This window comes from Marmota marmota, unplaced genomic scaffold (genome assembly GCF_001458135.2).
Source record: "Marmota marmota marmota unplaced genomic scaffold, marMar, whole genome shotgun sequence".
Taxonomy (NCBI): Eukaryota; Metazoa; Chordata; class Mammalia; order Rodentia; family Sciuridae; genus Marmota; species Marmota marmota.
This window is the reverse complement of record NW_025999913.1, coordinates 7,947,654-7,960,615: the sequence shown is the minus strand read 5'-3', so window position 1 is coordinate 7,960,615 and position 12,962 is coordinate 7,947,654. Positions and strand designations below refer to the sequence as shown.

Here is a 12,962-nt window from a genome sequence, read left to right as displayed (position 1 = left end):
AAAGCCCCTCACTCTCCTCAGGAGGTAAACTGTTTGGGTTTCTAGGTGATTGGTAAAAACTACCTTTAGCATACTACATTTAACCATTTAACCACTTAACTGAAAAGATGCCTTTTCTATCCAACCCAAAGACACGCAGGTGCAGTATAAGCTGCACACATAATACCAAAGACGTCTGTAAAAACTGATGATCCATTATCGTCATCTTTCTCCTGGACATTCAACTGCTTGGACCTGATCAACCTTTTCACAAATATGCCAAACAATATGTTGATAATTATAAATGATAATGCAGAGAAACTACATGATTTAATATCCAAATGTTAAAAGAAAATTTTAAAATTGTCCCTTTTTTACTTGAGTAAAATTAATTCATTCTTCGGTATCATATAAAATATAACAATGCGTAACTAATTCATTTCACCATATAAAATAATTTACTGAATTTTTAAAAGAAACACACAACTGTAAAATTATTTGGAGACTAGTAAAAGATAAACTTGATATCTCTTCTAGAAAATATTTTAGATTATGCACCCTTCCCAGAATGAGAGAATCTCAGAGTTATGAAGAGACTCAGGGCCTAATTTAATACTTCATGTTAACATATTATATATAATGATGAAGACCTAAGTATCTAATTTTTAAAAAATTTAGTTTAAGGCGGACATAATTCCTTTATTTTATTTAGGTATTTTTATTTGGGGCTGAGGATGGAACCCAGTTAGTCTCACATGTGCCAGGCAAGTGCTCTACCACTGAGCTACACTCCCAGCCTCCTAAGTGGCTAATTTTAAAAGCACATTTTGAAATCATAAAGGAGGAAACATTTAAATTATTATATATAATAGACTGAGATATATTAAAACTACTTCTCTAGGAAAAACCTGTCTACATATCCTAGGATGGTTAAACAAAGGAACATAAGAAAAAGAACAGAAATACATTTTTCAAAGACACTGAATTGACAATTACTTAAGATAGAAACCTACTCAGAAAAATTAGATAAGGATGAAATTATCTATCACTTGTCAATTTAAAAACAATTAGCTAAGTATTGACTCTTTGAACTTAACCTAAAATCTCCCAAATATGCTGGGGATTGAAATGGAGCAAATTGTATGCACTCATTAGTATGTATTTATGAATATTTCAAAATGAACTCCCCTCTTGGTGCATAACTATAATGCACTCAAGATTTTTTTAAAAAAATCTCCCAAATAATAGTTATTATATCCCTCAGAGTAGTTCTTTATAAGAGATATAAATGGGAAAAGCAAATCACCAATCTATGACAAGGGCTTCATATGCATGTTTTAAAAGTAAATTAAGATAGCATATTTACCACATATTATGTATCTTGCTAGCAAATTTACAAATATTATCTTATTTAAATATCATACCACCCCCTCAGTATTATAACCTAATTTAAAGATGCAAAAAACAGAGGTTCAAAGAAGTTTAATTAGTAACTCAAGGAAATACATAAGCACAACAGCTAGGATCTCAATGCAGGACAATCTGGTTAAAAATCTCTAAATCATTCTACCATTTATTTTATGTTAAGGTACAAGAGAACAAAGAATTCAGAAAAATCATGAAGCAACTGATAGTAATTTCAATATTAAATAAAACACCAATGTTTACTTAATCAAGTGATAAAATCACTTGTACTACTGGTCATATGCCAAAGTTTTAGAACTAGATGAAATTCTCAAAAAATTTAAAAGATCTTCTGCCTTCTTTTTTATCAGAAATTATGTCAAAATAAACCTGAGAAATAGTACTCTGGTGTTTGTTTGTTTCTTTTATGGCAAACAAAGGATAAATTCAAACCTTTCCTGTTTCACCTAAGGTTTAGAGCCTGGGGTTTGAAGCTGGGCTCAAGGGTTAAAATCCAAGTTCCTCTTCTTAGCTGCCTGCTACATTGGAGAATCATCACCTGCTCAGCTGTAAAATGTCGGGGTGCAGGCAGGTGGGGGTTGACCTTTAGGAGATAATACTACAATAACATTGCCTGGAACAGCGGCTGGTCCTAACAAGTATTCCAAAAATCTGAGCTTGTAGTCAAAATCCCAATCAGAGGATCAATCTTTACAAGTGGTGTTGAACAACTGGGTAGTCATTTGGAAGAAATAAATTTGGGTCCCTACTTCACATTATTCCCCAAAACAAATTTCAGATGTATTAAAGAACTAAATGCTCAAAATAAAACCACAAATATAAGCCAAAATATAGGTAAATATATTTAGGACCTTCCAAAAAGAGATCCTCTTAAGACTACAAATAAAGAGCAAAAAATCATAAAGGTTTGACATCAAGGAAGACTAGAAAAATATCTGCTAAGTGTAAAACAAATGGATGAGTAGAATTCAGAACAGACACACATGTATATCCATGTACATGCATTTAAGTATCAGTGCAGTGCTTTCTGTAAACAAAAGCAAAATTGCTGCTCATCAGCTCGAGGATGCATAAACCATACCAAGTCCACACCAAGGACCTCACAATTTCAAAAGAAAAATATGAGGGGGGCTGAAGGGAACGGAGGAGGGATAGGAAAAGGAAGACAGTTTTAAATCTAATTTTAGTATTTAACTTGCCTAAACTTCCCTATAATTCCAAGAAATTTTCATGATAATGGCCAAAATATCAATCATATTTTTCAAACAAAAATATTTATACAGTAAAAATGTTTACTGAACTCTTGATTTTAAGTAGCAGGAAATACATTTACTTGTAACAGAGAATAAATACATTCCCTTGGATGTAGCTGTGGTTTATTCCTTTCCTGAGATTGGAGAGAATTTCGAGTATCAATGTGCCAGAGCTCCTCCATTTTTCTACTGGTGACCTCTGTTCCCAACACTTAATTCACAAACACTAACCTCATCAACACTCCCATACTTGACCCCTGAGCCACAAATGCAGTCAACGATTTCTTAGCAATCCATTCTTCACAGTGCCCTGGTGGGATGGGCATATTTGACCTCACCAGGCAATGTCAAATAACTTTCCTGAATTAGCTATACCAACTTAATCCCAGGTACTCCATATCAAGAATAGAGGGAGTTCATGTGTTGATACCTTAATCTTTTTCTCTTTTGTCAATCTGGTAGGTAAATGATGTTATCTTTATGATTATTTTACATTCCCCTGACAATTAATGTGATTAAGCTTTTCTTCATAACTATTGGCCATGAGGATTTCTACTCCTATGAAACACCTGTCAAATATTTCATCCATTTTTCTACTGGGTTATTTTTTTCTGATTTAACTCATAGGTTTTTTTTAATTGTTGTTAACAATACAGCTTGGATATTAATCTTTTTTACATTTATATATGTTAACAAATAGCTTTCCCCAACATACACTGTAGTTTTCCCTCTCTCTAAGGTGTCTTTGCTGGTCAATAGTCAGTTGAAAGAATACACATGGACTTCACTTTATTGGTGAAACATGAGGCTAAATTCATATACAAAAATGAAAAAGACAGAAGTTAGGGTGCTCAGAATAAATGATAGATGTCTGGAACTTCCACTATGAACAATGGCAGAAAATTTAGAAATACATCCCCAAAGCATTAAGGGGCAAGACCAGACTGGCATAGTGGATATGAAGTAGAGAAAACAACAGAGCAAATTTGCTCTGCAGATGAGTAAAGGGTGTAAACCTAGGAAGGGAGGACAGTCATCGGTGGTGAAGAGTGTCAACAAAGAGCAGCACAAACTGCCGCAGGGGTATTCCACTGAAAAGCAATGGGATGTGCCCAGCATATTTCCTCACAGCAATAAAAAAGGGGGGGCACAATTCATTTTAATAGTGTGCTGAATTTATCAATTCATAAAGTTAGATCAGGGGTGGGTATCCTGTAATCCACAGGCCAAATCTGAACAAACCTGTTTTTGTGCAGCATGAAAGCTGGGAATGGTTTTCACATATCTAGATGGATTAAAAAAAAATCTACAGAATATCTTGTGATATAGGAAAATTATATAAAATTCAAATGTTGCTGTCTATACATAATGTTTTATTGGAATAGTTAACCCATTCTGACACTGAACCCTCTCTACAATCCAAGACAACATTCACAAGGCAAATGAGCCTAAACATGTCTCTTCTCTTCTCATGTAGTTTTCATCGTGAGTAGCAACTGGCTCATGCTGGCCTCAGCAAATAATCTGTGCAAAACTTTCATTTTTCTTTTTTTCTGTAAAATTTGGATAAAGTATGAATTGACTATTCCTTGAATATTTGGTAGAACTCACCTGCAAATCCTAGTTAAATCTGGAGGATCTTTACCACTTAAATTGTTAAAAAAAAAAAATCACTGTTCTAATCATATTTCCCATTTCTCCTTACAACAATCTTGACATTTCATATTTAGAAATATGTAGCTGTTCATAAAACTATTTTTATAATTCCTTATTTTATCTTTATTACTAAAGTTATTTCATCTATTATATCTATATTTTACACTTTCTTAGTATGCCAGCAGTCTATTCATTTATCTCTGTGATGTACCAGTTTTTTATTAACCTTTCATAAGCACAACTTACAAAACTTCATAAGACTAAACAATGTAGTTTTAAAAGATACCATGCACAATAGCCATAAAATCAAAAGTAACCATGAATTACCTTACTCCAAAATATGGAACCTTCCTATTAGAATAAAACATTTAAACTCTAATAAAACGCATGGAAGATATCAACAAATGAGAGATACTGCATGTTCTTGGGTGACATAATTTGATATGACAATTCCTCCAAAATTAACCTTCACATCCAATGAAGTCTTAATAAAATCACAGACATACATTTTTAGATATTCAGTAGACATATTAAAAATTTATATGAAAGAATAACGGTCCTGAGTAGTTATGTTAACTTTGAAAAAGAAAAGTAACAAGAAAGGCCCTATCCTTGACAGATACTAATACATATGACAAAATTAGAGGCATAAAAAATGTAGCCCTGTTGCAATGACAGAGTTTGGAGACAGACCCTGCACATAGAGAACACAATGCACAGTGAAGGTGGCAATTCAAATCAATGAAGAAATGACAGACTTCCAGAGGATGGTAAGAACTGACTTACTATGTGAGAGGGAAAAAGGCACACCTAGAATCTAAATAACACCAAAGACAAGGTCACTCGAAATGGAGGGGAGGGGGACATGATTATGACCGCAATGCCAGATGCCACATCCATCCGTTTCCATATGCCTATGCTTCCTTTTGCTTTAAATGGCAGGGTAAACAGTGCTATAGGCACCACTGACTGACAAAGTCTAAAATATTTACTGCCTGGCCCTTTAAGAAAGTGTCTGCTGACTCCTGCTCTAGATGAATTAGAAACCTTAATATAAAAGGTGAAACTACAAAATTAACAGAAATAAATACATCAGGATATCTTTTGATCTTGTTATGGGCAAGAACTTCTGAAATAAGACCCTAAATTATAAAAGAGAATAACCTCTTTAAGCTGATTACAGGCCCTTCTACTCAATAAATGACATTGTGGGTAAAGGTAACAGATAAAAGAATGAGAAAGTTATCTGTAAAGTCCAAAATCAACAGGAAACCAATATCCCTGATCCAACTTAATAGGGAAATAAGAGCATCCAAAGAAAATCACAGAATTTTAAAAAGCACTGTGCATAAAAGGAAATCTAAATATATAAATAAGCATAAGAGATGCTGAACCGCATCAGTAATCTGAGAAATGCAAATTCAACCATCACTGAGATGTCTCTTTACACCTTTAGAATAGCTAAAATAAACAGCTAAAATTAGGCTCTATTTTGAAAGAAAGCCATTTTTTTTTTTGTCAATTCCACATTAACTATCAATACTAACTAAAATGAAAAAGCTACTCTTTTGGAAATAAAATCTAAGAAGTAACAAGTGTTAACAGATATGGATTAAAACTCAGTATCTTATCGAATATAGATCTTCAGCACTTGCTTGCTGAACTGAATATACAGACTTGAGTAAGCTGGCACTCATGACATGCATTTAGGGAAAAAATACAACTAAATATTCATATTGACTAGTTTTCTCAATTCAAGTATTTGCAAGTCCAAACATTAGCCAGAAGAAATCTGAATGTTTTATTGATAATGTGGGCGCAAATTTTTACTTCAAGTTCTATCAGACTTTCATACTTTTAATGATTTTAAAATATAACATTGCAGTTTCTAAAATCACTGGCTCATTTTATTCTTGACTAAATTGAAAGTGGGTTATATGTGCATACACATCATTAGAGACAAATGGGAGTGGAATTATATTCTTCACACTCTCTGAAGTTTGACAGTAGCACACATATGTGCATACTGCTTACAACTCCTGAGAAGCTGTTCCTCCTCCTCCTCCTCCACTCATGGTTCCAGTTACAACACAAGCCCTCACCAAAGGCATGGGTGGCCCCCATCATGTGTTTCTAAATACCTCCACAGGGACTAATAACAGATTTGGATTTTTTGTCCTTTGTCACAATTCTTACATCAACTCCTTCCTTTCCAACCCAAGCTGTTACTCTATCTCAGATCTTGAGCACAGGCTCACTAGTAATTCCTCTTGATTCTCCCTCTTTTAATTTTCCACCTTCTTCTTCCCTGCTTCTTCCTTCTTTTTCCCCCTCATTCTATCCACCCATATAACCAGTACTCTTTGGACATCTATCATGCTTTTAAAATTGGGGGTATAGCAGTGATGAAGATGGACAAAGCCTCTGTCCTTCCAGAGTTTCTTCTTGGTTCTTTACATATACTCTATATTTAGCTATCAAACAAATTTTGAATTTTGAATTACTATGTCCCTTATCAGCCCCATTCAAAAATATCTACTTGTCTCCAATGGACAGCAGGATAAAGTTTCAAACTTTCCAGCTGGCCTTCTAAGGCCCTCTAGGTCCTGGCTCTATTCTCTCTTTCCAGCTGAATCTCCTACCACCCCATTATGCATGCCCTGTGCTTTGGCTCAAAGTTCCTGTTTGAAATCCTATGTATGGCAAAATAGGTGAGGCATCATGTGACAAAATTATAGCTAATGAGAAACAACAAAAGCAAAAACAAAAACTTAACACAGACAGAAAAATCAAATTTATTAAAATTCTTCATTTAGTATGAAGAAAGGATAAAAAAAGAGACTTCCTGCTAATTCCCAGGAGTATTTTGTGATTGCTTATCAGTGCCAGAGGATACTCACACACACGGGAGCAGAGCTTTCCTCTCAAGGCCAGGAGGGCAACCACTTCAAAAGAAGTAAAGGAGGGAGGCCCTTAACTATAAAGATAAGGCCTTTCTCTTACTTCTGGGGCAAAAATCAACTGAAAGGAAGAAGCCTCTCATAAATACAGATCCAGCAGTAGCTATGAACTGCCCCAGACATCTGGAAGCAGGCCAGAAGGGAACGTGCTATAAGCCTCCGTTATCTATTAGCAGGGACAGAATCAGCAACACAGAGAAGCAGCCAGTCGCCAACACAGACATACCAAGGAAACAACATGGCACTTCAGAGTCTGGATACATCCAGGTTCTGTCAACTAGCAGCTGCAGAAACCAGAACTAATTCTGAAGCCAAAGTTAGAGCTGGGGTCCAAGTTCAGTGTCAAGAGAAGCCCAGGAGGACAAAATTGGAATGCACAAGGTGGCCTCGCAGAACACTTGTAGTGGTCGCTAGAGGGCACTCTGAAGTGGTTAATTTCTAGCTGGCTAGAGAAGATCTGTCACAAAACTTTAGGTACTTCTAAAAAGAAAGGTAGTTATATTTTGCAGCCACAGGCAGATACCACCAAATACCCAGTGGCCATACTTTCACTATTTTTTATGACAATTATCATTTTCATATTTTTGTGCCTACCTTTCTTTTTTCTAGATAATGAGAAGCTACAATAAGATAAATATTACCGTTGAACTGCTTTGCCCAGTGCCAATTTTTCTGAGTATTTCTAATTCCCACAAAACCGTGTATAATGACTCTTCAAATAGTAAAATACAACTATCTAGTAACACTTACAATGAGATACTTACCCAAATGATAAGTTTATTATCAAAAAAAAATATGCCCTAAAACAAAACAAAACCTACTTACTGGTAATCATTGCTCCAGTTACAGAAGCCAAAAACCCAATGCTGACAGCAATGACGGAGATGACTCTTCCCTGCCTGTGCCTCTGCAGCATCACAAACATCAACACTCCTGCAGCACCATGGACAAACAGAGAGGAGAAGAGAGCCCACAGGAAGATCCAGTACCACATCTCTGAAAGGAAAAGCAAAGGATTAACCATTCTGTTAACACATCTTAGAAAATTCACTTAACAGTGAGCACCCATGGTTTGGGGAAAGGTTGAATGAGATGATGGATGTGAAAAATTCCTAGCACAGCACCTGACATATAGTGGTACTAACTAAATCCTGATGATTACAAGCACGCTTTTCATTCTCTTTCCCCTGGTACCCTGTTGCATTCCAATCAATCCACAAGTTTCCCATAAATATTGATGCTCTGTTCTTGTAGTTTCATCTCCCTGGTTATACTTGTGAGGTACAATTTTGGCCAGCAATGGATCCAAGCTGGGCCAATGATCCTTCTCCCTTGGAAATTCAAGATTGGGACAAACTGAGAGTCTCCTTGGTCCTTGAATAGCTGAAGCCAAATCAATTTCCTTATCATGCATTGAAGCCATGATAAAGGAAGAAAGAAAAACAGATCCTCCAAAGACAAGAGACAACCAAGTCCCTTATTCCAGTAATTTTTAAGTCCTGTCACATTACTATTTTAAAGCATAACACCCCAGTTTCTTTGTTTAAAAAATCCTTTGTTTTATTTAAACTGATTAAGGTAAACTTTCTAATACTAATAACTGAAAAGAACTGATTTCAAAATGTTTCGCTGTCACCAGGAAGATCATCCTTGGTATATACACATTGTATAATGCAAAGGATCTCATCTACTCTTTGTGCTAAACATTTACTAGTAAGCGTAAAAGTCAATAAATAAAGAGCACAAAAATAAATTAGTTAAATCCATTTTATCCAAACCAATTATCATTCAAGTACCAATATACAATGTTGGTGGGAATTTAAAATGGGTGCAACTGCTATGAAAAACAGCATGGCAGTTCCTCAAAAAAGTAAAAATAGAATTACCATATGATCCAGCAATCCCTCTTCTGGGTATATAGTCAAAAGGACTAAAAGTAGAATCTCCAGGAGATACTGGCACAACCATGCTCAAAGTGGCATTATTCACAATAGCCAAGTGCTAGAAGCAATCCAAGAGTTCATCAATGGATAAAAGGATAAACAAAATGTGGCATATACATATAATGAAAAATTATTCAGTTTTTAAAGGTCACATGGTTCAACTTGGAAGAACCTTGAGGACATAATACTCAGAGAAATGCTCCAGTCACAAAAGGCCTAATACTGCACCATTCCACTTGCATGACTATCTAGAGTAGTCAAATTCACACAAACAGAAAATGCAGTGGTTGATGCCAGGAGCTGAGAGCAGGAGGAAGGGTGAGTTACTGGATCTAAGAGGTGCGGAGTTTCAGTTTTAAAAGATTAAAAAAAAGTCTGGAGATTGGTTGCAAAACAATGTAAATATACAAAATATTCACCTAACAACTATATATTAAAAAATGGTAGCTTTTATTTGGTGAAATAAAAAATATACTTGGTCTCTGACATGTTTGCTGGCACAGAGCTCCTAAAACCCTTGGAATTTCCTGACAATTTTGCTATTTATAAGTAGTTCTTTCATATTCTATTTGAGTTTACGCCAGTGAGGTGACTGAGGCACCCACACAGCCTCCTGAGGTACTGGTCACCAGGAGGACCATGAAATTATAAAAACTGGACCTTTTAGCAGTGTCCACCTCCAGGAAGGAGGGAGGAGGTCTGGAGGCTAAGCTCTACAAAATTCCTAAATTTGTTAAGTTTTGGGGTTGCTGAACACATGAAGGCGCTGTGAGGGTGGCATGCCCAGAAAGCACAGCAGCCCCATGACTCGCACTTCTCCAATCCCCGCCCCATGCACCTCTTTCATCTGGCTGTTCCCCAAGTTGTGTCCTTCATAATAAGTGAGTTTTAAAAAGTGTTCCCTTAAGTTCTGTGAGCCACTATAGCAAGTGATCAAGCTCCATGAGAAGGGCATGGGAATCCTATGTAAATCAGGGTAGAAGGACTGGAAGTTCAGACTTGGAACTGGAAGTCTTGTGGGACTAAGACCCACATCAACCTGTGAGGGTGACCCTTACTTCACAAAGAAAGCCTCAGGATTACACTGAATTACAGGACACCCAGGAGGTATACTGACACACTGTAGTTATCACGGAAAAAACTGAACTCTGCTGAGAATATTTAGTTTCACTAGTTTTCCTGTTACTACTATTATTGGGAATTACCTGATAGATCAATGTAACTCTGTTGTGAACAGGGCCTCTAGAGATCTTCCCAGAGTGGAAAGCAAGTCCAAGGACCTACTTGTAAGTGGCAATCACATGAAACCTGTGACTAGTTAAAGTGAAGACAGCTGCAGGACCCCAAGGGTAGAGCAAGAGGGGTACCCATGAACCTCAGTGGGAGAAGAAACAACAGGACAGGAGGGGATACCACAGCCTCTCTGAATCTGTTGGCTTCACTGAACAATTTGTCTCTAGAATTTAATCAATTGAAGAATTTGCCCCTGTATATCTGTACTAAAACTTTCTAAAGCTAAACGTTAAAACATTATATCAGTTAACAGGAAAAGATTCTGACATATGCAGTAAAAGGTAATTGAAAGCATTATCTCCAAATGGATTGCACCATGTAAATTCAGCCAAATATGAGCCCTGAATAACTTGAGGACCTCCTCTCATGGTCTTGCACTTAACTTTACATTTGTTCCAATAGGATTCATGGCTTGGGTATATATGGCAAGAGGTGACATAAAATGGAACCTGGGATCATTATGGTAGTAGCCTCCAAACAACCTTAGAAATAGCTCTGCTCCCAATCTGCAACTGTCATCAGCCCCAATTACAAAGTCACTTACCAATTATCTTCTGTGCTTTTTAAAAATCTCTCAAAAATGCAGTTATGAGAAATGAATTTCTCTAAATGTCTAAAAATATTGTATGAAAACAAATCAAAAATAGTAGATATTGGACAGTCCTACTTGTTATAAACAAATAGGTTTAACAACAACTTTCATAGATGAGATGGCAGATGGATGATATTATTTTATACAATCCTATTTAGCCAATTTGAAATACCTTTAAGAATGTTTACTGCAAATATATTGTTTTTTCATTATCATGATCAATTCTGCAATACTAGGGATTGAACCAAAGGGTGCTTCACCACTGAGCTATATCACTCGCTCTTTATTAGTTTTCAATTTGAAAGAGGGTCTTGCTAAGTTGCTGAGTATGGCTTCAAACTTGCAATGGTCCTGCAGGCATGCACCACTGTGCCCAGTTAATATATTATTTTTTAAAATTAGTTTTCACTCTATCTTTGACTCCATCAAAGGAGAAGATGCTTAACTAGACCAATGGGTGCTCCTGAGAATTATCTAAAATGCAACTAAACAATCTTTGGAGATGAAACCTAAACATTTATATTTTTATCAAATCTCTTAAATAGTCATAATATACAGTACTATGGAAAATCACTACCCCAGGTTCCGTAAGAGATACTTATTAAAATGTTCTAAAGTCATAAAAACAAAACCTATCTCAGACAATTAAATACTTTCTTTAATCCTCACAGAGTACCCAGTGTTTCTAATATGGTCATTAGTAGGCTGATAGCAAAAACTTAATATGTACTCAACATATTCTATGCATCAAGATGAAAACACCACACCTGTAAAAGACTACATTTGGGGTTTGTTCATAATTTCCTACCTTCTTATAGAAATCATATTATATTTTTAAATACTCTGTGTTTGAATTAGGTGATCAAGATTTTTCCATTCTAGATTTTATTAGAATCTCTGGTACATGATGCACTTATAATTTGGAAAGGTCCTCTAGATCACGGATTGGCAAAGTAAGTATGATCCATGAGCCATATCTGACGGGCCACCTTTTTCTGTATTGTCTATGACCTAAGAATGATTTTTACATTTAGCAAAGTTTAAAAAATTAATACTATTTTGTGACAGGTGAAAATTATACAAAACTCCAATAATTACACAAAAATCCATAAAGTTCTATTGGGAACAAAACCTGCTGTGTTCAATGACTACATTCATTCCAGGATGGTAGAATCAAGTAGTTGGGACAGAGACCATATGGCCTGGCCTAGGAAGTCAAGAATTTTTGCTGTATTTACTAAAACCTTCTTTTTTTTTAATTTTTTATTGTTGGTTATTCAAAACATTACATAGTTCTTGATATATCATATTTCACCCTTTGATTCAAGTGGGTTAAAACCTTCTTTTATTTTTATTTTTTGCAGTGCTAGGGATTGACCCAGGGTCTTGTATATGCCAGGCAAGTGCTCTACCATTGACTACTGAGTTAAATCCCCAACCCCCAAAATATTTTTCTTTTGCTATTTACTAAAAATAAAACACTAGTACTAAAAATAGAATATTTTACTCGTTTATAGAAAATGTTTACTGACTCTTGGTCTGGATGACTTAATAAATATCCTTAGAGGCTAGGCTTTCCTTCCCATCCCCATTGAAAATTAGTCACAGTACTTCTATATTTTATCAAGAGTTAGCATTTATTATTTAATCAACAATACTCTGATGGCTTATATTCTAATGCATCCAGTTTTTTAGAGCACAGCATATCACTGATATTATGGGATACAGAGTCCTCAGTGAGTGGGAAGGTCCAAGAAAGATCTCAAGAGGAGTCACTGTCACAGTAAATTTTTTAAAAAGTAAACAGAAATTAACCAACACCCCCTCTTCCAAAAAAAAGGTGATGCCTCGATACTACTCC

At 35.7% G+C, this 12,962-nt stretch overlaps 1 protein-coding gene across 5 annotated transcripts in view; it reads right to left on the bottom strand.

Moving 5' to 3' along the window:
* Tmem170b (transmembrane protein 170B) overlaps positions 1 to 12,962 on the bottom strand; it is a 59,075-nt gene that overhangs the window by 31,590 nt on the left and 14,523 nt on the right. For all 5 annotated transcript variants that reach the window (XR_007346214.1, XM_048799793.1, XM_048799794.1 and 2 more), the window contains exon 2: positions 8,099 to 8,269. Coding sequence is in view for 4 of the 5 variants with exons in the window: in XM_048799793.1 (XP_048655750.1) it covers positions 8,099 to 8,269 (171 nt within the window). In the remaining variant the exon portion in view is untranslated. The remainder of the gene's footprint in view (positions 1 to 8,098; positions 8,270 to 12,962) is intronic.